This window comes from Pelodiscus sinensis, chromosome 5, assembly GCF_052426305.1.
Source record: "Pelodiscus sinensis isolate ZL-2025 chromosome 5, ASM5242630v1, whole genome shotgun sequence".
NCBI lineage: Eukaryota > Metazoa > Chordata > Testudines > Trionychidae > Pelodiscus > Pelodiscus sinensis.
The window spans coordinates 10898232-10924866 of record NC_143056.1 but is presented as its reverse complement, the minus strand read 5'-3'; the positions used below and the strand labels follow the sequence as shown (position 1 = coordinate 10924866).

Genomic DNA, 26635 nt, shown 5'->3' with positions numbered 1-26635 from the left:
CTGAGAGCAAACTCAGTCTAGCCTGAAGTGAAGAAATGCTGGGAATATAATTGCAGTTATCATTTCAGATTACATGGGCAGTGACATACACATCTAAGGTTGCCACCTGTCTGGATTTTCTCTTGTCTATCTAGGTGCCATTTGAAAAGCTGTGATGTCCCCTTTTTTCTTTTTAATTTGGGGGAAGAAGCGGAGAAGGGGTGAGGCTTTGGGGGGAAGAGGCCGAAAAGGCTCAGTCAGGGTCTAGGGGAAGAAGCCGAGCAGGGCTGGGGTCTTGGGATGAAGAGGCAGTGCAGTGGATGGGGCCTCAGGGGTCCAGTCACCAGGCGTTAGAAAGGTGCAACCTTGTACACACCCCTGTTCCCCTCTAGTAGCCAACTTGTAATTGTTCCAGGGACTGCAAGTGAATTCATCCCACCAGAAGTAAAACATCCTGCCAAAGCAACCATAGCACGATTTTAAACAGGGACCACTTTTGGATACTCTTACTCCTGTTGGATAACATCTTGTTCTGCAAGCAACCCCGTGTCTGCGGAGGGAGGTATTAGCCAACATATGGCCTGGATTCTTGCTGAGAGTGCAGTGAAATTGCCATTGAGAATGCTAGGGATGCGTCTAGACTACATTCCTCTTTCGAAAGAGGAATGCAAATGAGGGGGGAAAAACCCTTTTTTGAAAGAACCCTTATTCCTGAAAAAATCAGATTTATAGGGTTCTTTTGAAAAGGGGATTTTTTTCGAAAAAACCCTGTCTAGACTGCTTTTTTTTTTTTAAATCTCTTCCGAAAAAGTGATCGGATGAAATTATGCAAATGAAGCCAGAGATTTGTAAATCAGTGCTTCATTTGCATTTTCGATTTCCCTCATTTGCATTCCTCTTTTGAAAGAGGAATGTAGTCTAGCCGCAGCCTGGGAATTTTAACAGCCATGGGCTTGGGATGTAGGGACTAACTCCCTCGTCTGATGCCCTTGTAGAGATCTGAAGTTGGCCTTAAATTATTATTTCCATCGAATCAGTCCATCTAAAATCAGACTTAATGAGTTGCTGCTCCAAAGCCCACAGCCACTTGTGCAAGAACAGTCCCTTCTTCCCAGTTCTTCCTAAGCTGGGACGGTTTGGGAAAACATCAAGCCTGATCCACTTTGTGGCTAGGAGGGAGAACTCAGCCAACGAATAGTAAAACTAGAGGAAGTGAACACATCAGGAGGAATGCTTGTGCAGCTACCTGTGTGAGAAACTCATTTCTGGGTGTCAGTCCATTAATCTTCTCTTTATATATCCACCACAACAAAATGATGAGAACAAATATTTGGGCAGCCTGCAAATATCTGTATTATTAAGAAAGCTCATCTCCCCTCTACCTGGTCATGCAACATGTACTCACTAAAGCATTTATGCCCTGTAATATGCTCCTCACCTCTGAAAACAGTGTGTTACAATTTTATTTGAATGAATGCATTCTTTGTGCCTGATCTAAAGCCCATTGAGGTCAATGGGTCAGGCCTTGAAAGGGAAGATGCTGCTTTGGTTGATATTGACTAGATAGATAATACTGTTAGCTGAATGTAGACAATATGGGCTGATCCAGGAAGCTGGATGAGTCTTTCCTGCTGCTCAAGACCTTGCGGGATCCTTCCCCCCAGGCCATATGTCTGAATAATTCTTGATGCTGGGATTTGTGATTCGAGAGATCCCCTCTACCCCTTATTCCTGGTGCAGTGAGGTTTCAATGGATTCTTACCCAAATTACAGGGCTTCTATTGTCCGCTCCTCCCCATCCCCACAATGGCCTCCAGGGAGCTCCTTAAAAGTAAGTAGGAAATTCTGAGTGCTTAGACCCACGCTTACAAAAGACATGGTGATTTTAAAAAAACACCAACCCAAATATTAGAGCCCAGTTGTCAAAGTTGGACATTTATATGTGCGCAGATATAGGAATTTTATGCACACAAAAAATGGATGAGCAAATGCAAATGAGGTACATGAGTGTGCAAAATAGCAAGTTAGGTGCCAAAGCTAATGCACAGGAGAATTTGCTATAATTTGCCAACAGTTATTGTACGGTTCCCAGAGTATTTCCAATTCTATGTATAAGGGGAAATCCAAGAATCATAGAATAATAGAACTGGAAGAAACCTCAAGAGGTCATCAAATCCAACCCCCTGCACCCACAGCAGGACCAGGCACCATCTAGACCATCCCTGACAGATGTCTGTCTAACCTGCTCTTAAATATCTCCAGTGATGGAGATTCTACAAACTTCCTAGGCAATTTATTCCAAGGCTTAATCACCCTGACAGTTAGAAAGTTTTTCCTAATGTCCAACCTAAACTTCCCTTGCTGCAAATTTAAGCCCATTGCATCTTGTCCTATTAGCAGTTAAGGAGAATAATTTTTCTGCCTCCTTCTTGTAACACACTTTTAGGTGCATGAAAACTGCTATCATGTCCCCTCTCAGTCATCTCTTTTCTAGACTGAACAAACCCTCATAGGTCATGTTTTCTAGACCTTTAATCTATTTTGTTGCTCTTCTTTTTGCAGTTTGTCCACATCTTTCTTGAAATGTAGCACCCAGAACTAGACACAGTACTTCAGCTGAGGCCTAATCAGTGCAGAGTAAAACGGAAGAATTACTTCTTGTGTCTTGCTTACAACACTTCTGTTAATACATCCCAGAATTATGTTTGCTTTTTTCTCCAGCAGTGTCACACTGTTGACTCATTTAACTTGTCGTCCATTATGGCCTCTAAATCCTTTTCTGAGTACTCCTTCCTAAACAGTCACTTCCCGTTTTGTATGTGTGCAACTGATTGTTCCTTCCTAAATGGAGTACTTTGCATTTGTCCTCATTAAACATTATCCTATTTACCTCAGACCATTTCTCCAATTTGTCCAGATCATTTTGAATTACAGTATGACTTTATCCTCCAAAGCACTTGCAGTCCTTCCCAAGTTGGTATCATCCGCAAACTATAAGTACTTTTTATGCCATTATCTAAATCCTTGATGAGGGATATTGAACAGAATTGGTCCCAGAACTGATCCCTGCAGAATCCCATGGCATTTGAGGTTGCATTTGGGGAGAGGGTAGTAATTTTGGCAAATGATGACTTTGTAATAATGGCCAGCGTATCTGATTTGCACAGACACATCAGAGAACTAGGTTTTTGTTTTTGTTTTTTTTGAGTACATACATTAGATAAACCCAAATCTATTCTATGTAATTGAGAATGTGCAGGTTTGAAAATCATCTCTTAATACTATTCAGACTTTTCCTTGTCTCATGAGGTTTTGTTTTTTTGATTATTACCATCCTAAAGAAACCTAAAGCATAATTTATTTTAAAGTATTTATAGTTATTATTTTTGTACTCTAAGCATTATCCCCATTAATAAGCTCTCACTTTCTCTTTCTATTGTTTATTTTTATTTCTTTTGCTAAGTTTGTTTTATTGAAACAGATAATTTGTTTCAATCAAATCTGACCAATGCTTACCTCTGGGCTAGTAGTATGTGTTGGGTGTTATTTTTTATTTCTGTAGGAAAGAGTGATTCCCTGGTGGCTTAAAGAAGCATGAAATTTTGTCCAATGGGTTGCGCACCAGACCATAACAAATTATACCTATAACATCTCAACTAGGTTACTGAGAATGTCATTTATTTTCAAAATATCACCCTACCCTATCAAAGCCAAACAGAGCCTTTGTTGCTTCTTATGCATTTTTTAAAAAGTCATCTTCTTATGCATTTAAAAAAAAGACAGAAGTCTTGGGTTTCAGCTTTGGGTTTGCTGCATTACAAAGGTTAAAGGCTTTGAAACTGTTTTGAAACTCTCATGGATTACCTGTGAGATTCAGTTTTTTAGCCTCAAAAGTGATTCACTGTTGCAAGCTGTCCTCTGAATTTCAATTTGCCATTTTAGCCTTCTCAAGGTAGAGTTTTCTAACACAACTCCCAGCGTTTTCCTACTGTTCGTAGATGAGATGGGAAGCATGAAGCCTCAACTCTTCACAGGGGCAAGTAATGAAAGATTGTGGCGCTTGTCACAGTAATAGTAATCCCCATTAAAAAGTCAGCCTTTGCCAATAGTCTTCCCACAGAGGTATATGCAGTTGTTCCCTGGAAATAGCTGGATGGCATCTCACACACCACTGAATGAGGGCTGTTACCAAATGCTGATTTGTTAATGGTGGGTACTGTAAGCTCTAGAGCACGTTCCCTCAAGCACTCAGTTCAGAATATCTGCTGGACCTAGGAGTTCAGGGAGAACCAGCATTTTTTTGCGCAAAACCCGGCGGAGCGTCCACACCTCAAGCGCGTTTTTGTGCAAAAAAAATGACAGTAAATCGACAGGACAGAAGGCTTTTGTCAGTAGAGTTATTGCTTTACCCATGAGGAATAAGTCCTTTTTGCACGACAGCTCTTGTGCAAAAAGGCAGGTGTGGATGCACCGCAGAGGTTTCTTGAGCAAAAAGAGCCTATCAGAAAAAGCACAGGTGCATTCTGTGAATGGCCATCAGAGCTTTCTTGCGTAAGAGCGTCCGTGTTGAATTTCTAGTGACAAGGACAAGGGAGGATCGTGAGATACAGGCATCAGTCCAAGCAGAAATGGAAGCGCCAAGGAAATGTGGTTTGTCATGCTCGCCCTCTTGCCCTCTGCATCCACTCTGCCACTCAGCCTGCACTCCCCACAGCACCTCAGTCAGATTTCCCCAGGCCCCTTCTGAATTACCATGCTCAGCACAAATCTGTGTATCAGAGGACATTTCAGGTGAGGGAGCAGATTCAGGGGTGCCTGAATGAGCCCTCAGAGTAGTAGGGCCTGGCCCAAGAGAAGGCAGAACCAAACCAGCCAAGAGAGGCACTAGTTCAGTGCTTTTCCTGGGTAACTTCTGCTAGAGGAGCTACCATGAAGCTGCCAGCTGTGGAGCCTGCTGAGGTGAATCTGGCCTGAAAGCTGCAACCCAAATGGCCTTTTCTCTGGGCTCCAAAACTTGGACACACAGTTGTAGCCTGAAGTCACGCTGCACTGGGCTGTGCTCTTCTCAGGCCTCCGAGCCGAAATATAGTCTGCCTGGGTCAGTCCCTGCGTGGGAAACATCGCCTCTGGAGCTCGTGATGTTTGTGATTCAGAAAGTGTCACTTTTCCCTCCGTGTCAGTGCCCTAGAATGGTGTGCGGGAGGCCTCGTGTTCCTGGATCTCACCTCCCAGCCAAGACACAAAAGCAAGGGAGGGACAATGTGAGGTGCTTTTTTTTTGCAAGAGTAACATAACTGATGCCCTGGCCAGTTTTTAATTCAGATGATTTAATGATGTTCTATCTCTCTGCCTTACTCTCTGGCCATTTCCATTGGATTTGGTATTCACTTCCCTTGCGGCATGCTGTTGTGTGGGGCGAAAAGTAACCGCTACCTGACACTCCGGAGGCTGGCACACATCAGCAGGGACTGACGTGTCTTCTCTGCAGGCGTTTGGAGAGGGTGGAGTCATGTAGGGGACACTCTCTTTGGCAGGCGCCAAAGAGAAGGGGTAAAAGATTGCCTGAGGTGCAACAGCTCCAGAGAACGTGACGGCTGAGGCCCGTGTGCACAATAGAAAAGGCTAAGTCTGCCCAAGTGCAGATTTTTAAATAGGCCCACTCTTACTTTTGGAGATGAGCTGTTTGCTTTACTGCATTGTGCATTCCAGTTTTTAGCTGTTTTGGGAAGCCTCCAGGGCATTCGAAGAGAGGCAGCTTGCAGGGCCCTCTCTCCTTCCCTCAGCTGCCAAGCAGGCTCCAGGGCCTTCTTGGTAGGCTTGCCAGATGCTTTCACCAAACGTGGTTGAGCAAAAGAACAAGGGGACAAAAGGTGTTGAGCACAAATAAAAAAAAAAAGGCGCTGCACCTTTAAGAATCCCTGTGCTCCTTGCTTCCCCATGCCAAATGCTGCAGGGGAAGATTGTCCCCGTCGGCCTCCCATCCGAGAGAAACAGAAAATACCAGACTGTGTTATATGTCTGGTATTTTCTGGGTTTTTTTACCGGACGGGGCCAGAAAAAATGGACTGTCCGGGTGAAAACCGGACACCTGGCAACCCTACTTCTTGCTCCCACCACCTCGTACTCTTTGGGGCCACAGGATGAGGTAGCCAGATTGCAGGGCTCCCTACCAGAGTATTATTGATGGCAGATCACCACCTGTTGCAGCTCCCATCGTCTGCCAGCAACCCACTCTCTGCCCTGCTGAACATGGTGGATGACAGAGAGAACCTCTCCCGCAGTATATGTCTAAGCCAACTGTTCGTGTGACAGATTTGGCTATGTGGACAGCACAAGGGTATGATATGGTGCAAAGCTTTCCCCAGCACTCACTTTGTACCACCTGCCTAACTCTGGTGGCTAAACAATCTGCCAGCCTTAGTCACTTGGTACCACCTCCCACTTTCATGTTTTGTATAGGACAGACTCGCGGTCAGTGAGATAGATTCTGATTTGGTTTACACCAGCTTAAATCCAAACATACTCCCCTGGCTGCAGGTGAGATGTTTTGGATTTGCAATAGTGCAAGGTCCTGCTTTTTCTCCCACTGAGGACAATTGCACAACTCCCATTGATGCCAATGCTACAAGATCAGGCTGTTAGCAAGCCTGGAATGAGGACCTACATCCCTTGGAATAAAAGTTATCCTCCATGATGGCCCAGATTCAGCAAGCACGTAGTCATGTACTCTTCAAGCACATGCTGGGTCCGTCCATGTTCAGCAAAGCATTTAAGCACGTGCTTAGCTCCCAGTGAAGCCAGGGGGACTTCGGCGCATGCTCAAAGTTAAGCTCATGTTTATATGCTTACCTGTATTATTTGAATGTGTTTATGGATTAAAAGAAGTATAATACGCAAAACATCATCGGAGAATTCTGGAAAACCCAAAGCTCGCTCTACAAACAGCATTTCTGACCTGATCGTTGCAAAACACAAGAGGTTGTAAGAATTGCTAGTTCAGCAGGAGTAGCTGAGGCTTTTTGTGAATCTCACTATGCCAGCGTTCGTTGTTGAATGGCACACCAGGATGCCGTTTGGAGAAGCAGATGGTTGTTACCAAAGTTTATTGCTTTATAGAGCATGTTGGTTTAATGGGTGCAAAGGAAGAAATGACTCTTAAGTAGGAATTAATAAAAGAGGTGAATATATACGTGCTCCTCTGGAAAAAAAATTATTAGATGGCATAACAGTACTTCCTTGAGTGCTATCACAGTGAAAATGACCTTTTTAAAGGGCAGATTTTAAACATCTCAAGGATAATGGCTTATTAGCTGCCTGAAAGCACCAGCTTTCAGAGGTGAGATTGAAAAGGTGATGAGAAGGGCAGCATGGTGGTTGGATATATGGTGGGATTTTCTCTTGAGATTGAAAAACTAGCTCTACTACACTTGATCAAGTCCTTTCTAACTCATGTCTTGGCTGAGTTATTCCAGAGGGCACAATAAATGCTACTGGTGAATCAGTTTTTGTTATTATGTGCCTTAGTTCAGGAAGAAGGGACATCTCCATTAAGTTAATGCCCGGGACTTAGAACACATGGGGCTGTTCTACACTACTTGGGAGATCCATTTAAGTTACTCAGCTTTAGCTATGTAAATAACATAGCTGAAGTTGATGTATTTAGATCTACTTACAGTGTGTCCACGGGAGATGCTCTCCTGTCGGCTCCCCTCGCGCTTCTCGTTGAGGTGGAGAATGAGAATCAACACTGAGAGCGATGGGTAGTTGATTTATTACGTCTATACTAGACTCAATAAATCAACCCCCACTGGATCAACTGCTACCCAACAATCCAGTCACTAGTGTAGACATACCCATGCAAAGAAATAATTGCTGAATGCAGCATATACTACAATTAACATGCAGTTCAGTGCTGCAAGAAGTAGAGCCAAATACTGGAATAAAAATAGATTCAAATGGCTGGATTAAGAAAAGGGCAGGATAAGCACAATAATAGGATAATTTGATTATCTTCTGTCATCAAATGACTAAGTGATAACCAAAATGATGCTATGACCGCTGATAACTAGTAATAGTATTTTTTGTGATATATATTAAACAGAATGATACATCGTCTTTCATGGCACAGGCTAATGCATAAAGGGGTCAGGAATGCAAATAATTTCCTATGCTTGCGTCACACATTTGGCAAGGAATGTTACGGATTCAAGCATTGGACACTTCATCGAAGAAGGACGCTGGATTTGATGGACCAGGGGTTTGATGTGATGACAAATCCTTTGTCCAGCTTCATGATCCAGGCTGTGGGTCTGTCGTCCTCTCATACGAGTCCATTCCTTCTGGCAATAAGGGCTTGTCTATCAAATGTCTGACTTCCAGAGAGTTGTGTTAGCTCCCTACCTTATCTCTTGAACTTGAAGACTACTAAAAATCCCACATATTACTTTAACCTGTGCTGTAACTACAGCTAGCAAATGTTTTCTTGCCAACATTTTTTTTAAATGAAAGACAGCTTTTCAATTAAATGAAATTTTTTCCGGAAAATAAAAGTTATTGGAGAAATTTGTAAGGAAAATATTTTCAGGGAAAAACGTAGGTTTTGTTTTTTAAAAACAAAGTTTTTGCTGACAACTATTTATTTGTTTTATTTTACTGAAACCAGCCCATAGAACAACCACAACAAAAAGTTTGTATTTCAGTTTCCTTTGAAAAAACAGATTGTTCCCGCATAGAGGCTGGTTCTGCCAGGTAAGTGACCCCAATCCATTTGCAATATTGCACTGCTTGAAGTGCCTGAAGAAAGTAGGCTAGGTTATGATCAGCACTAAATGTATCACTTTCTTGTGAGTGTACTGAGTATTCAGGAAGCCCCACTGACTAATTCTAACACATAATAAAAGTCTAGAACGTGTTAGCCATGTTCAAGTGAACACTAAACAAAATACTAGTTGAGTATTAAACTGTTTTCTTTTCTTAGGGAATGCAGTCGGATTTTTGGTGAAGATGGTCTGACGTTGAAACTCTTTCTTAAAAGGACTGCTCCCTTTTCTATTCTGTGGACTTTGACTAATTACCTGTATTTACTGGCTTTAAAGAAGCTGACAGCCACAGACGTCTCTGCCCTGTTCTGTTGTAACAAAGCATTTGTCTTCTTGCTTTCTTGGATTGTGCTGAAAGACAGGTTCATGGGCGTAAGGGTAATGACTTATATGATTTTCAACCATCTTGACTTTCATAATCAATCTTAAATCCATGATTTAAAGATAGCCATTATGCTAAAAACAATGTATGTATATTTTGAAACATTTCTCATTAACTTTGTGGTACAAATCTAAATCTGAGGACCAGTTAGGGATTTCAGTCTTTTAAGGTAATAGTGTGAGTACAGAGTCCAGCTGAACCATGACACCGAATTTCAGGTGGCAAATTAGGTCCACTAAGAGGATCTTTCATTACCTTGGGTTTAAAGTTCTGAAATATTGTTTGTGATATGGAAAACACTTTTTCACAAGTTTATTTTGAACTTTGTGATAAACTTTTAGGACCTTATTAAAGCCATTTTATTTGTAGTTCTGGGATGATACTGAATTAATCATATTAAAGATTATTCTGTGCTTTTTCAATATACTATGTATTTCTAAAAAACAACAAGTAGTCCTGTAGCATCTTAGAGACTAACAAATATATATATAGAGAGAGAGAGTATTGTGAGCTTTTGTGGGCAAAACCCACTTCCTCAGATGAGAGTGGAATAAAAAGGGGGAACCTCCTAGTTTATAACAGAAAAAGAAGGGAGGGGGGAGGGAAAAAAAGCTGTCAATTGTAGTGCCAGTGCTAATGAGTCTTCTTCGGACAAAAACTTAGCTCCTGACCCCCCCATCAAACAGGGATTATATGGGACATTTATGCAGGGATGAATTTCACACTAAGGGTATGTCTACATTACAGAATTTTGTTGGGAAAACGGATGTTTTTCCGATAAAACCTGGGTTACATCCTCACTGCAATCGTGTTCTTCTGAAAGTAAATTGAAAGAACAGAGCAGTTTTTCCGGCATTGGTAATCCTCTTTTTACGAGGAAGAATCCTTTTTCCGAAAAACCTCTTTCGGAAAAAGGCGTGTGTGGACGGGGAAGAGGAAAGTTCTTTCGAAAGAAGAGGAAAAAGGAAAAATCACAGGTGCCCTGGTAGCCACTCCGTCCATAGTAATCACAGCCTACACGCGAGATAGCGTCCATTCAGTGTGGATGCTATCTTTTGAAAAAGCAGATCGCTTTTTCTATGCACTTTTGTGTGTGGACGCTCTCTTTCGGAAGAAGTTTTTTTTTGGAAGATCTCTTCTAGAAAAGTTTCTTCCGAAATAAGCCTGCAATCTAGACACAGCCTGGGTGTAGAAGTCTGATAGAACAGTGTGGATAGGAGTAGAAGTCAGATTTATATTTTTTGTAGTCTGTGTCCTTTCCCCAACCCAACAAAGGTCTAACCCAAGCAGACATTGGAGAAAACTGAGCATATTTCTTTTATAAATTAATATATAATATGCAGGTCTGAGTATAAAGAACGGATCTGGAGCCACCTCTGAATTTTTGCTCAAAAATGTCCAGATTCCTATTGACTTCAATGGGCGTGACAATCTGATCTGGTACCAGTGCGGTCAGGCTGAGTTTAGCCACTAATGTCAAAGTCAGGGCCCAGGTCAGGCATTTAGAACTGGCATGGGCCACCAGAGCAGTTGGATTTGAGTTCCCTCCATTCCTGTGCATTCGCCGAGGGACTCCTGCCAGCCATTTTAGAAAACGATAGACACCACTGCTTTGAGACTGATGAAGTTGGGGAGGAAAATGATCCTGAAATGTAGGAGCAGGAGAACCCTAGATTGTGACATCTGACGTGGTGTTTGGAATTGGGGACAGGTATACCGAGAAAAAAAATCTGCTCTTAGGTTCTGGGGCCTGAGAGGAAAACTTCCTTTTCGGAGAGGGGGCTGGATGGCTTGCCAAACTGGTAACGAGGATACAGACTCCAGATCAGTCTGGCATTAAGCATGTGTGTGTGGCACATGAATAATGCCATCTCTCTTCAGCAAAGCACGTGCTTATGTGTTTTGCCACACTGAGGCCATAGGGATGTTTCAGGTCCAGCTGACCCATTCCAATTCAGACTAGCTCTGCAATGAATTAGACGGTTTGCTCTTTGGTGAGTGTTCCGTTGCACATGTGAACTGAGTTTGGCAGACTCTGCCAGGCTTCCGGCAGACTGGTCCCCATATGGCAGAACCCCGTTACCACTAATCAATATCCTTTTGAGCACTCTCAGTTAAAAGGCCAAGGATTAAGTTTGCACTGAGAAGTACTTGATCACTAACTTCTAGAGCAAGGGTGGGGAACCTTTTTTGGATCAGGGGTCGCTGACCCCTAGGCAAGTAGATTTTGTGTACTCCTGCCCCATGGTGAGATAACGGAGGGCTGGAATGCCAGTGCAGGCTCACCAATGCTGAGGAAGGGGATGCCATGAACCTCAGGGGCTGGATCCAGGCAAGCCAGGGTCCACAGGTCTCCCCACCCCTGTTCTAGAGGTTACCCTTTAAAAATAGAGTCGGGACACATTAGGACCAGGACACTGTGGGGGAAACTTCTATCACTACTGTGTGTCAGTTTATCTATCTGTAAAATGGGGATAATAATTCTGACCTCTTTTGTGAAGACCTTTGAGATCTACTAATTAAAAGGGCTAAATAAGAGCTAAGTGGTATTATAAGTAATGTCTGTGCTGTCTCTTTCCATGGCCAGTTGTTGTTATACATCATGGTAGCACTGGTAATGTGCTAAGCATTGTCCTCTCTCCAGAAAGCTTAGCATTGACCTATGCAGGTGCTTGACTTGAAGTATGTGAGTAGTGCCATGAAGGGGAGTTTGGGAGTAATAAATCGGCGTGGGGTTAGGGCCAAAATATATACAATCCACACATGTATATTAGATACCCCATTTTAAAATATGAAATCAACAAACATCAACTATAACCATCTGCCTCGCAAGCTATTTGCAGTTTGTTGGCTAATTCCTTGTAGGCATCATGAAAGGAAGTGCGTCTTGAGGAAGGATTCGAAAAAGGAGAGGGTAGTTTCCTTGCAAATCAGAAAGAGGCTGTCTCAGCTCATACAATAGAGGTTCCTGTAGGAAGCACTAGAAGACTTAAGTTCAATTTCTGCTGCCAAACCCACCCCCACAGCCAAGGCTCTCAGCACTGCAGATAGACAAGGGATTCTTTCAACTACCTGTGAGCCGTGTGCAGGGGGCAGTATGGAAGCCATTGCAGCGAGAGAGGACTTTGCTCTGCAGCGCTGTTATAGTGGCACATTTCGAGAGTTCCAAAACAACAGATGGATTAATGGTGAGCATCCTTTCACACCTGCACTGACTGTGGGGGAAGTAGAACAGATGTGGAAGCAGGGCAGAGAGTGGGCAGGAGGTAGGGAGAGCCGTGGCTTCCACCCCTCGCCACCACCTGCGCTGGCATGGAGGGGTAAGTCGACTCCCCTTGCGTTTCTTGTTGAAGTGGAGAATGAGAATCAACACTGAGAGTGATTGGTAGTTGATTTATTACGTCTATACTAGACTCGATAAATTGACCCCCACTGGATCTATTGCTACTCAACAATCCAGTCAGTAGTGTAGACATACCCATGCAAAGAAATAATTGCTGAATGCAGCATATACTACAGTTAACATGCAGTTCAGTGTTGCAAGAAGTAGAGCCAAATACTGGAATAACTAAGTTGCAGCTTCATGACAGACATGTCCAAGTAAATTGGGTCACAGGCTCACTGGTCTGCTCTTGGAACATTGATGCCTCATCTTGCCACTTACTGTGGCCTCGTGCTTACCACATGATCTAGCTTGTCAAAAGTAAGAAATGGGATACCTGTTTAGTAATCTCCATTTAAAAGGAACGCATTTCATGAGGTGCAAACACAACTGATGAGTTCTGCTTAAAAGAGGTCATGACTGTTGGTGAAAATGTATGAAAGTGGGTTTTTTGACTTTACTTTGTAGCATAAGCAGACTATTGGGTGAGGGAAAGTGTCATCTTTTGCTATAAGGACACGGTATTAATGTGGTAGATGTAATACATATTAGGTATGAGAACATATGACTGAAAAAACGAGTGTCAAACAACTGTATGTAAAAGGTGTTTTCACCATTCACATACCACACTATTGTCCCACAGCAGATGCACAAGAATGATTTTTAATGACGTTAGCAATCAGGCTGGCGCATGCCTGGGAAATGACAGAGGAGTGTGAGAAATTCCAGCCTTTTGTACTTGGGCGAGATCTGTGCTGCTTTCACCCCTGAGACGCACTGAAACCTGATGTAATTAGGTTACCTGCGAGATAAAAGAACAGAAAAATACCGGCTAAAAATACCAGGCTCTGAGCTCGATTTTACAGAGTACTCTGGTGCCTCAATCATGGCCCAATTTTCAAAAGGACTCAGCGCTCATTGGTCTAACGGGGTGCTGCTGAGAAACGAGCTCTCACAAGAATCTGGCTCCGTAGTGTAGTTACTCTGGGTGAGCTAATCACAGATCATAAAGGACATTCCCTCTTAGTACTGCACACAAAAGTCTCAATCCTTCAGAAACATACTCATATGCTTACCACATCGTGTGCAATCCCATTGGAGTCAAGGGAAATGCTCGCACTGCGTGAAGTGAAGCGTGCATGTAAATTTTGCCATGTGGGCCCTGATTCATTTAAGCTCATGCCTTGGGCCATTCTTATTCAGGAAGGTAGCTGAGTGCACACTTGGACTTAAGCACGTGCTTAAGTCCCCATTGACTTGAGAGTGCAAAGTTAAGCACACACTTAAGTGTTTTTGTCAACAAAAGCCATTAGGGCTACTCTTGAATTTTCAAATTTGGCTTTGTCTGGTTTGAAAGAGAGCCTGCTGCTGGATCACATTGCAGAGACACGGTGGATGAGGTAATTTTTTTTAGTTGAACCAACTTCTGTTTTTGAGAGACAAGCTTTTGAGGATACACAAGGCTCTTCTTCAGGTCCGGGAAAAGTACTCAGAGTGTCTCTGCTAAATACAAGGTGGAACAGATTGTTTATAGCAGGGGGTGGGGAACCTTTTTCGGTCAAGGGCCACTGACCCACAGAAATATTAGTCAGGGACCACACACAAGCAAACCCCTCCCCCCCAAAAAAACCCTCACTTTTCACTTGCTCTCAGTGCTCCCAAGCAGCAAAATCCAAAACACCCCTCACTCACACTTACCTTGGCTTGTGCCACACTCCAACCCCATGGGGAGGGAATGCCTAGACTCGGGGCTTACAGTCCACAGCATGGAGAAATGCTGCAGGCTGGGTCAAATTAACTCAGGGCCTAGCTCTAGTCCACGGGCCGTAGGTTCCCCACCCCTGGTTTAGAGCACAAGTTGTTAACACACATTTTAAGAGACTGTTCAAGGTAAAGTGGGTTCTTAACACCTTTCCAGTCATGGCAGGGAGGAAAGAGGAGTTAGTGGGTTATAGATTTGTGTAATAAACCATAAATCTCTTCTCAATCCATGATTTTTAGTATCTAGCCAAGTTGCAAATTAAAGCTCCCAGGCCTGTCTTTTGAAGATGTCGTGCAGCTTTCCTGTGAGACTAAGGCCTGAGAGATCAGATATAGAATGGTCGTTTTGTGAAAAGTGTTCACCCACGGGTGACAGGGACTTTTGCCTTTTTCCGTTTTTCTGTCTGAGTGCATTTGATTGTGGTGATTAGTGGTGATTGGTTTTACCCACATGGTTGTTTTTTGGGGCATTGAGTGACCTGGGTGAGGTACACCAGGTGCTATAAGCATGTGTAGGACTCATGGATTGAGAAAGGTATCTTGTGGGTGGTATAGTTACATGCTGGCCCTTGACCCTGCTCCCGGGAAACCGATTGTTGTCCTGTACTGTGGGCTCCGCAGTACCAAGCTTATAGTTTTTAAGCTTCATACTGCAGAGCCTGCAGCGTATGTAACCATGCAACCTCTAGGTTACATTTTTCACCTCTCTCTTTTTTTTTAACATCCCTAGTGGTTGATGGTGTAGCAATGGAGATGTGTCTGCAGACTTTGTATCTGTTGTTCTTTGGGAGTTTGAGTTGAACCCAGTTGTAACCCTGACTTCCTGGGGAACACATCCTAAAAGAAATATTTCCTGAACCCCCTCATCTGTCCTTCAAACAACCCCTCCCCCCGCACCTTTCCAAACTCATCATCAGTAGCAAGCTCCCCACAAACACGCACATCTCCTGTCAGTGCAGCACCAGACCCTGCCAGAACCGGTAGACACATATTAGGAAAATATAATGATCCAAAAATGCCTAGTAAATGAAGTATTTCATGGACCAGTTAGCAGGTCATGGAGTTTTCGGGATCTTAGTAAGCCCAGGGGTTCACCGTGACTTCCCTGTACTTTATGTCTAGATGAGAGGAGGCTGGACCCTTTTTTTTCTGTTGTACAATGGGGTCAGAGTGTGGAAGAGTTTGACAACCACTAGTATAATACATACCTCTTGCACTGCATGTTTCATCATCAATAGATCTCCTTTGTAGAGTGATTTGAAGTCAGTATTATCCCCATTGTGAAGGAGGTAAACTGAGGCATAGGAAGGGGATGTGACTCACCCAAGGCCTCCCAACTGGCCAATGGCAGAGGCTGGCATGGAACCCTGCTCTCTTTTTTTCATCTCTTGTACAAAACTGCTTTTTTCACCCATGTGCTGTTTTTCTGGTAAAGGTTAACAGTCTGTCTTACTCTGAGGATCCATTTAGGGTTCCCAAACTGTGGGGCAAGACCTCAGGATCACGTCATAAGTGTTGTTGTCAGCAGGGGGGTCGTGGCGCAATGATGTTTGAGAATCTCTGCTTTACTGAACAATGATTACGGGGGGACAAAAGCTATGGAAGTTTAACTGGATTTGCAAACAAGATGATGCCATTCCACACTCGCAACACCTATCCCCACCTAGCTGAAAACCTGATGTCAGGCCTTAGGTCAGGGGTGGGCAATAATTTTTGACCGGGAGCCACTTCACAAGTTTTTGAAGTGGCCCTGGGCCACCCAGAAGGGACAGGGCCAGGACACTTCCATGTTTTCCCACCCACAGACCCTAATTGGTTTGGCGGTGCGGGAGCACGCAAAGTCTTTTCTCCTCTCCCCCCCCATAGAAAGAACTGCCAGCTGTTCTGAACAGCTGGCAGTTCTGTCTAGGTACCTGTGCCCCTGGTGGTGGGAGGAGACTTTTCTACTCCCCCCTGCTATCCCCAGGTCAAACAGGGCATAGGGAAAGTGAGCATGTGAAGTCTTTCACTCCCTGCCCCCGCCCTGCAAGGGAGCACCGAGTTTAGAGTCAACCGCCAGCTGAGCAGCAGCTGGCAGTTGACTAAGTTCTGAGCCCCTTGCAGGACGGGAGTAGACTTTGCGTGTTCCCGCTGCCCCTAGGCCCTGATTGGCCTGCGGGGAGAGGGGCGGCAGGGTCTCCGCAGGCTGGATCAACTCGCTTGGTGGGCCAGATGTGGCGCCTGCAGAAGTCCTTTTGCCCACCCCTGCCTTAGGTTTTGCTTGGGAAGGAGTTTAAGCTAACCTGTAAAATGCACTTGTACACTGATATGAGCATCCACATGAGGTGCACATACTGGTGTAACGATAGCAGTGCAACTGGTAGAAGTTTCCAACATAGGACAGGCCTTATGTGGCTTTGTCTGAGGGCAATAGTCCGGGATGCAGAGAGAGATAGAAGGCCCTCACGTATGCCCCAGCAGGAAGTATTTCATAACTCGTAGGCTTACCTTGTCTCTCTGGAAACTTCTGAATTCCTCATCGCATAGTTGGCCGTCCCACGTATCCATATTGTGGGGTTGACTACATTTGGGGCCGGTCCAAATGCTGCAAATGCTTTAAGCTTGTAAGGCAGCCTATTGACTTCAGATACACAAAGTTAATGTGTCTGCAGGTTCAGAGCCCTGGTTGTGTTTATAAACTCTATTCAGATGCTCATATTTGAAAAGAAAATCCTTTGGGGCCCTCTTGCCCCCCCGGTAGGGTTGCCAGATGGTTGAAACAAAAATACCGAACATCCCCTTTTCCCTCCCCCCAAAAAAAAGCACTGGGAAAAAATTATGTTGAAGGGGAAAAAAAGTGGGGGAGACCAAAGTTGTTGACCAAAAAAAAAAAAAATAAAAAAGGACTCCAAGGACTTCTTAAGCCAAAAACAAAAATTAAAATTAAAGAGCATTAAAACAGCATGTCCCCTTTAAGAGTGAGTGCAGGGATAGGAACAGGGGAATGGTTGAGCACTAAGACCCAGGCGAAGCATTGCTTCCCCTAGGTCTTTTGGCCATCAGCCATTTTGTGCCGTCAGCCTTGGGGAACCAGGTAAGAATGGGGGCTGGGGTCAGGGGGCTGGAGGTGTTGGGGGTCAGAGGGGAACTCGGGGGGGAGGCTGGGCACTGAGTGTTTGTAGGGTTGCCAGATGCCTGGCATTTTCGCCTCCTGGCCGGGGAAAAATTCAGAAAATACCAGACATCTCAGGTGTCTGGTATTCTCTGAATTTTTTTTACCGGACAGGAGGTGAAAATACCGGGCTGTCTTGGTGAATACCGGACACCTGGCAACCCTAGCCCCTGGATCTGAGCTTGTTTTCAGGAAGGCTGGTGGTAGAGAGGTGACAAATTTTACTTATGACACTGACTAACGTTCTACCACATGCTCCATGGGCAAAGATGTTCCTTGGTGAGATGCTCCCTGGCTAAATTTTCTTCCGAGAAAGACCGTGCAAACTGGTTTTAGTCGTCGTCTGTTCAGTGGCCAAAGAAGATTTCCAGCTTGTTCCATTAATTGAAAAACTTGTTTAGAGAGTAGTCAGCTCCAACGGGCCGCTTGGCTTCACTTCGACCCCTGTTGCTACTTGCCAGAGCAGCGAGCCTGATGGATACACATGCTGGCCTGTCAAGCAAGCATAAGACAATTACTGCTCACTGTCCATACACTCCAATGCTTTCACGTATCCTTCGCAGGAGTAACTCTGAATATGACATTTAAATAGTGTTTACATGTGTTTTTTTCCATTGTCGGGTCTTAGTAATCCTGTGGCTGAGGGGGCAATGCTTGTTGTGTGCTCATCGTCTTCTAATGCTTTCTAGAATTCTGGCACGCTGTAAAACTGGCCCTCAAAAGACATGTAGGATTAGACAGTGAACCCCTTTCTCCTGCTCTGCTGACAAGCGGTTACTCCCCTGAATTGTTCTGTTGAAGTCAGGGGGAGTTATTAAATCGATTTTAGTTGTTTTGAAATCGTTTTCCTAGTGTAGACATGCCCAAAGTGGCCATCCCTGAAAATGACAGAAGGAGGAAGAAAACTGCAGAAAACACTAGTGTTTTCCATTGGTGAGGTGAGAGCTGTGTGGAGAAGCCGGGAAGCCATGTACCTCATGTGCCACCTTTTGTGAGGTATGCCGGCATCCGAGGAATGGCTTGGATGTGATTTTGAGGAAAGTGGAACATTCTGCCAAGCTCTGTTCTCCTTTACAAATCTGGGATAATGCTATTTGAAAGAGGTAGTAAAAATCCTCTCTACTTCCATGCTGTCCATAGTTTTCATGAGGCGTTCGATTATAAACCCCACTGTAAAAGATCTATTTTGTCACATTTATATTACCAGATTAAAGAAATCAGTTTCTACTGATTCCTCTTAACAAATAACTCTCCAGGAATCTTAACATGAAAAATAAACAACAATGTAAGTAGGCGATGATTACTTCAGGGCCTTTTGTTATATTTTTTTAGGGAGGAAGCTTGCAATATGACACATGACCAGTGACAGAATGAGACCTATTCATAATGCAACCCAAGTTTAAAAGGCCACAGATCAGTCTAGTTGCTTTTTTATTTTGTTAAACCCATGAATGTGAGCGGCAGCTTTGATTTCTGAGGAGGATTGGTTATAATTGTGAATTGCTATAAAGCTGTTTTATTAATCTTGTTAATTCATATCTTGGGGGAAGTTGAAATGAAAAACAGGAATATTACCTATCTAGGCATAGTAACTAATAGACTGTTCAGCTAAACAGCAGTTAATGTGTCGAATGTCTGTGTCGGTGATTGCTGCTAAGCAAGGATTTCATTTAGCTTTTTAAAATGTTCCAAGTTCTGCATCCTGCTTATTGGTGGCACATTATATGCGTGTAGATCTAGCTATGAAATATTATTATTGATATTAGGAGTATGATATACTGTGTCATATGATGTTGTAAGACTAATCTTTGTCCCACATGAAGGTAAGAGATAAAGTTTTATCCATTCTAAGGCTAAATAGGGACCATTAGTCTGGTCTCTTATTTATCACAGGCCAGGAAATTTCACCCGAATACCCTATATTGAGCTCAGTGCCTTCAAATCAAAGCATTTCAACCCTCAGGAGACTGGGGACTCATCTACACTAAAAAAATTAGATCAACCCAGCTATGTTGCTCAGGGATGTGAGAAATCTGCACCCTTGAACAATGTTATTACACCGACCTCAGTCTCCGTGTAGACAGTGGTAAGGGAGTATTCTTCCTAGATGGTACCTCTCAAAGAGGTGGAATTACTAAAGAAATGGGAGAGCCCCAGCATCTGCACCATTTCAGTGATTAAGTGCCTAAAATGTGTGCCTCAGAGAACAGGAAAGATCTAGGTGTCATCCAAGCCCGAGGCCCATGCTGTGTTTTTTAACTGATTAGGTGAGACATGTCCAGATGACCCTTGCCCCAGCGTGCAGAGGAAGGTGAGAAAACTCCAAGGTCCCTGGGGAACAATTCCTTCACAACTCCAAATGTGATCGTGCAAGACGTGGCAGCCAAACATCCACACTCCAATTGCGTTCTTTAGGGGGAAAAAAACGCCGAAAGAACAAAGAGGATTTTCCAACATTGGTAAAGCTCTTTCTACGAGGACGAAGCCTTTTTCTGAAAGAGCACTTTTGGAAAAAGACATGTGTGGATGGGGAAGAGGGAGCTCTTTCGAAAGAAGAGGAAAGAGGAAAAAGCACAGGTGGCTCCGTCCATTGTAATCACAGCTGACATGCGAGAGAGCGTCCATTCAGTGTGGACGCTATCTTTCGAAAAAGCAGATTGCTTTTTCAATGTGCTTTTGTAGTGTGGACACACTTTCTCGGAAGAAGTTTTTTCAAAAGATCTCATTTGGAAAAGCTTCTTCCGAAAGAAGCCTGCTGCCTAGACATAGCCCTGGAAAGAAGATTCTCTGTGCCACCACAGAGCACTGCTCTACTCCAACCAGTGACCCATCTCCTGCTGTGGCTAATCTCTGATGCTTCTGAGGGGGGGGGGGGGACAAACAAAAGGAAAACCCAAGATACATCTCCAGTTGTGCATTGGAGAAAATTCCTTCCTGATCCTTTCAGGCAGCCACTTGAAGCCCTAAAGCATAAGACTGTATTAGTGTCAGTGTTTTAATGAAGAGCTAGAAGAGTTATGAGTATGTTGAGGTCAATGCATGAACGTCTGTTCCCCAGGCAGGAATGCAGTGAACAGTGGGATGGGATTACTGTGACTATCTAACCTGCCCTTCTCCCCGTACCCAGATACAGAGAGCTCATACAAGGTTGCATTTTTCTGGGGTTTCATTTTCCATAGCAATGGCTGTTTTACAGAAACGTTCCAAAAAGGAACCTAAACTAGTGGATCAAATGAAGTGTATTGTGTTGTACATTTGTACTGTTGGTAGCTGACACATTTGAAGAAGAGGCATAGATAAGAGATGTAGGGTAACATTTTCAAAAGCACCCAGTGAGGTTAGGGACCTAACCTCCCGTGATGTAAACAGGTTAGATGTCTTAACATATTTAAGCACTTTAAAAATGTTATTAGGCACCTACTTATGGCATTGGTACTTAATATCTTTAAAAGGCTGGCCCTCCAAATCCAATTTTCAAAAGTGACTTAGGCTCAAAACCTCAAAAACATTTAAATGCCTGATTTCCATTGAAATCTGCCATTGAAGGTGAGAAGGATGATCCACCCGCCTGAGCCATAGGGAAACCCAGGTTCAATTCATTGCTCTGCCACTGACTTCCTCTGTAACCGTGGACAAGTCACATAGCCTCTCTTTGCCTTCATTCCCCTTTGTAAAATGCAGATAACATGCTTCCCTGCCGCACCGGGGTGTTGTGAGGAAGAAATACAAGCATGTGATGTGCTTTGTGATCTCCTAATGAAAAGTGCTATAGAAGAAACTAGAAGATTTACTCCGTGCTGTTAGGGTCCTGAACTCAAATAGTTTTGTTTTTCTTCATTTAAATCATTGCTCTGGGGAGGGGTGGGAATGAGGGGTTCACTATTCAGGCTGCCAAGGAGTCAGAGGACTACCTCAGCGCTGTCTCACCACAGCAATTTGGGGCCAGTTTGCGACACCTCTGTCCATGGCTACTGCAACTGTAGCAGGCATAGCCGGGGAGGGGTGCATGTCCCTGGGCTGGGGGACAGACAGAGACAGACAGACACACAACGTCTCTGAAATATATTAGAGAGAGCTGTCCCTTTCTCCACTCCTGCCCCCCTGCTGGCTCACTGGGGTTATAGCTGTCCTGGGTCCTTTGGTGCCTCCCTGTGGTCATTCTGCAGTATAACTGTCACTCCTACCAGACCCCTCCTTTCCATTTTATGAGAAACAATTGAATTCCAGGCATATCCCATTATCCTGGCATAGCCAAACCCTGACCTTGCTTTAAGTTATTATAAGAGGAAGCTGCATGCCAAACTTGATGGCCCTACCTCTTTACATGTAGGAGGAGTTCTTGAACAAACGGACTCACAGACAGACAGACACCCCTTTGTAAAATGTATAGCCAGAAGACAGGCATTGGTACTACAATAAGAGTAAGTGGAACTGTAGGAGAACTGAACAGTTCTACTTGGCACAAAGTGCCTCACTTTGAACAATCTGCCGTTTCAAGATTAATTGCCATTCACCACTGTTCTATATGCTCAGTGCCAAAACAGCGTGTTGTTTCTCATTCAAGTTGTGTACAATTTTGTGCCTCTCCTGCATATGATCAATTCTGCACACACCTTTTGTGACACAAAAATAGACTCCGTTTGGCCATATTTATCCTGGCTCTTTGCTGGGCTGTTGTGACAGTCTGCCTGGAGCACCTGGGGAAGTTAGCTTTTTACTCCCGTAAGCAGGGCTGGGGATGCTAATGTAACATTTCAATTGGAATAATAATTGATATTAAAATAAGAGGAGACTACCCAGTCTTGGCTTTTTGAGCTACGTTTTTGTTTAATTTCTAGAGGAAAACCATTGTTTGTTTTTAAAGTGGCAGATTTTTTGCTTGGTTTTGTGTGTGTGTGTTTTTCTTCATAAAGAAACTGACAATGAAAAGTTCAAAATGACTTACAGCTTGTCTGTGTTGGCCCTGAAATGAAGAAGAAAAGGGCACCCTGCTGCGTATGCTGTAGCACAGTGCAACAGGTAGCTATGAAAAGAGTTGAAATAGGGCTCACTGCAAGCAGCCCGGCCTAACCCACAAAATCATAGCTGGGGACTGTGTCTACACTACTTACAATGGCACAGGTACTGCTGAGGTTGCACCGCTGGGAGGGCTTTTGTGTTTTTGCTTTGTGCTGGCAGGAGAGAGCTCTCTAGTTGGCACCCCCAACAAGCGATGGTAGCTGTGTCAGCCGGTGAGTGTTTCCTGCCAATATAGCACTATTCAGACTGGTCCTTTTGTCAGTGAAACTTAAGTCAGTCGGGTGTGTGGGTGTGCTTTTCATACCCTGGACTGACAAAAGGTTTGCTGACAACAGCGCTAGTGCAGACATAGCCTTTGTTATTTACCTGCTGGACTGGTTTTAAATCTGCCACAAAGACATTGGTTCCTGAGGGCTTCTACCAAGCACTTGATTTTACAACAATGGAAGAGCAGGCGTATGGCCAGACTAGAGCCATGATCCTGGGACCTGGCCCACTTGGCAGCCCAAGAAAGAATTGCTTTGTGCCACAGAGAGCACAGACCCCGTTTCTAGATAGGTTTGAATAGCCCCTCCTCCCCAAAGTGATTTTGAAATGGAGCCTCCGCCCGGCCTCTGGTTAGTTTGAACCTGCAACTCTGTGAGCGCAAATGGAAAACAGGTTATTTCCCTGATGAGCGTCGTGGGAGCAAAATGCTGGTTTTAAAATTCGGAGCCATCAAATCGTTGAGGCAAGGTGGCTTTTTCAACTCAGGCCTGAACATTTGGTGTCATAGAGTTTAACAGTGTAAAGAAATTATGTAGATGGAGCCTGATTTTCAACACGGGAGCCTGATTTTCGGAAGGTCTGAGCTACCATAGCACCCTTGGAAGTCCGTGGGAGCTGTGGACACTCAGAACCAGGCCCACTGACTGGGGCGAGGGGGGGGAGGAGCAATTGCTAATGTGGCAGCCAGAGCCCTAGGCCCGCAGCAGCTCTGAGAGCTGGGGGGGGGGGGTAACACCATGCTCTGAGCTGCACTGGTGGCTTGTTGCCACTGGCTTCACCCATTGCACCTGAGGCCCTGCTCCTTTCAAGGGTGCGGAGCCAGGCTCCCCCCACCCACATTGCCCAGTGGAGGCTGTCATCTCCACTGCTCAGCACCTTTGACATTCAGGCCCCTTGTTTAGCTGTTTAATTTAGGACCAGGAACCTAATTCAAGAGGGGGAGACTTGTAAAGGCACGAAGGGTAGAGAGGTGTCCAATTCTTGCTGGGCGGTGGGCACCTGCCTGTCATCTGTGACTTTGGAAATCTCCCCACGTTTAGATACCTAACTTCAGGAAACTGTTGGAAAAGTTGGCTCATGACATGTAAGCTTGATCATTAAAAAGGACAGGTTTCCATACACTGCAAAGGGCCTGTTAGTGCAGCCCATGGAGTGAAAAGTTGCCCCCGCAAGCCTCCTGGAAAATGTACTCCTGCATTTGGGAAGAGGTGCACAATCTAGCAGTGCATGTTGATGTAAAATCCAGGTTCAATATTACCCAGTATAGATCGTTCTAAAAGGGAGTGTCAAGGAAGAGGGAGAAAAATTATTCTCCTTGGCCTCTGAGGATAGGACAAGAAGCAACGGGCTTAAACTGCAGCAAGGGAGGTTTAGGTTGGACATTAGGAAAAAGTACCTAACTGTCAGGGTGGTTTAACACTGGAATAAATTGCCCAGGGAGGTTGTGGAATCTCCATCTTTAGAGATATTTAAGAGCAGGTTACATAATCTATCATGGATGGTCTAGAGGTTCTTGGTCCTGCCGCGAGGGCAGGAGACTGGACTCGATGACTTCTCAAGGTTCTAGTATTCTACGATTCCCAAACTCTCATTCCAAGTTCAGTGAGAAATGCTAGCTGGGATTTGGAGCTCATGGGAGTTAGGCACCCAGAGTAAAATTTTCAAAGCACATAAATATGCAGGCCTCGACTGCTTGGGGAAATTGACTGACATTGCTTTTGTGGAATAAACTACTCTGCACTGGCTGTACCTCAGGAGTGGACACCATTCCAAAATAAAAGTGACTTCTAGCCCAAAACAGAATGTCCACACAGGGAGGTATTGCAGAAATACTCATTCTGTAATGCTACGCTGGTCATTTCCCCAGTGTAGACAAGGCCTTCAGGTCCAAAATCCCACTTAGATTTAAAAGCCAAAAACATCTGGGTGCCTTTGGAAATTTTACTCACACGTCCCACTGAAAGTTGGGCACGAAACGCCCTTCTGTTCCTTTGAAAATCCACTATCTGTAGCCTTACTGAAGACTTATGTTTAAAAGCAAATGCAGTTTGTACAGATAATATTGTGCTCCAACTGTCTTAATCTTGGGAATCATTGTGCAAAGTGGCTGTTAATCTAAAAACAATGTAAGAGAAAAGTTCTATCAATAGGTGCCAGGAGACTCTGTGATGTTACAGATTCTTGTAGTTCGTGATGCATGTACCTTCATCGTTATGTTACATCTCTCTCAATAGCTGCATAATCACCTATTTAAGAGGAAACTAGAAGAGCTAAAGTTAGAGATAGGAGCTGGTAACTATCGTAACAGCGCACAGAGATAATCTAATCTCTTTCCTTCTAATAAAGTTGCACTGAGCTTTAAATTTCTTTGCTTTGCTTGTACAGATAGTTGCAGCAATAATGGCAATCACAGGAATTGTTATGATGGCATATGCAGATGGTTTCCATGGTGATTCAATTATCGGGGTAGCATATGCTGTTGGATCTGCATCTACATCTGCACTCTATAAGGTGGGTCATAATGCTGCATTAATAGCAAGAAAATACTGTTATTCCCTTGCATCATACAGTAAAGAAATGCATATGTAGAAAGCAAGCCAGGTAAAATAGATATATGGCTCACCTTGGCTGCATAATTTATACTCTGAGCAGGAAATGTCAGAAAAGTTACTACAGAGATAATTACTTTGTGACTGCCAAGTATTCAGAGGTGCTTTGCTTTATGAGCCTTTAATGAAATTTCTCTTATTATACTGCTGGAAGATAATCAGCTACGATTTCATCATTTTCTGACATAGCAGTTTATCAACACTATTTATAATGGGCTTGCTACGCGCAACAGTGAGAAAATATTGGATGCTGCTCAATACCACGTGTCTTGGATGAGAGCAAAATCCTTTTCTCATTGTCGCATAGTCCGTGCTCATTCTGGGTTGGGAACGCCCCTCCAGGGCAACGGAAGAAGGACATGCGGAATTTGGTGCATGAGATTGCACCAAGGAGGTGCTACTGAAAGAAGCGTTATTCAAAGGAGTGCTGCCCTTTTACCTGTATTGATATTTATTGAGAGCTGCAGTCATACAGGCTCTCTGGAATCAACCAGGTGGTGTGTGATGCTGAATGTGGACTGGTGATGTAGAAGGGAAGCTCCCGGCCTCATCTTTAAATGTGTCAGGCTCACTGTGAATGGTCACTAAAAATGTCTGAGTTTGGGTGTAAGGAGGTGAACTCTGCAATGATTTACGCCCCCTATGATTCCCACCCTGACTTCAGAGAGCCTATGAGTCTGACTTTCCTCTCACACCTCTCTCTCTCACACACTGACGTAACCCCATTCATGAGTTACATCCGTGCAAGGTGAGACCCAAACCCTGCCACGCTAAATATGTAAACTTTCTTGGTGCAAGCTTTCTATTTTACATTTGTTCCTTGGGAAATACATGCATATGGTAGTGTTACCATTGCAGGCTCAAATCTTGCCCTGTGGGTAGTGTAAGAAGGCCGTGTTTGAGTTGTGTGGACGCAAAGCTGAGAATCAGGATCATCTGAGTTTTTAAACACCACCCCTTCCCCGCTTCTCTCCAACTTTTTCTTTGAGGGCGTGAGCAAGTGTTTTAAATATGATTCACCAAGGCACTTTTAGCTTGTGCCTCGCTTTAAGCATGTGAGTAGCACCACCGGAGATGGTGGGACTGCTAGTGTGTAAAATAGAGGTATGGGCTTAAACGCATTTATGATTTAGAGCAGTGAGCCCAAATTTTCAAGCAGGTTTCTAATTTTGGGTGCCCCGCTTCAGACAGCTGATTTTCAAAAGGCCCTGTGGCTGGAAGCATTGGCTAACTTTAGCTGGGATTGGGGTTGCTCTGAATCTCTGA

At 44.1% G+C, this 26635-nt stretch overlaps 1 protein-coding gene across 3 annotated transcripts in view; it reads left to right on the top strand.

The window, feature by feature from the left end:
* The window catches only part of SLC35F4 (solute carrier family 35 member F4), a 63509-nt gene that overhangs the window by 31859 nt on the left and 5015 nt on the right, over positions 1-26635 (top strand). For 2 of the 3 annotated variants that reach the window (XM_025190837.3, XM_089778310.1), the window contains one exon: positions 25146-25271. In XM_025190837.3, coding sequence (XP_025046622.1) covers positions 25161-25271 — 111 coding nt within the window. In that variant the 5' untranslated portion in view covers positions 25146-25160. Of the gene's footprint in view, positions 1-8956; positions 9177-25145; positions 25272-26635 lie in introns of those variants that run through there. The other variant, XM_014579619.4, reaches the window with a different exon arrangement.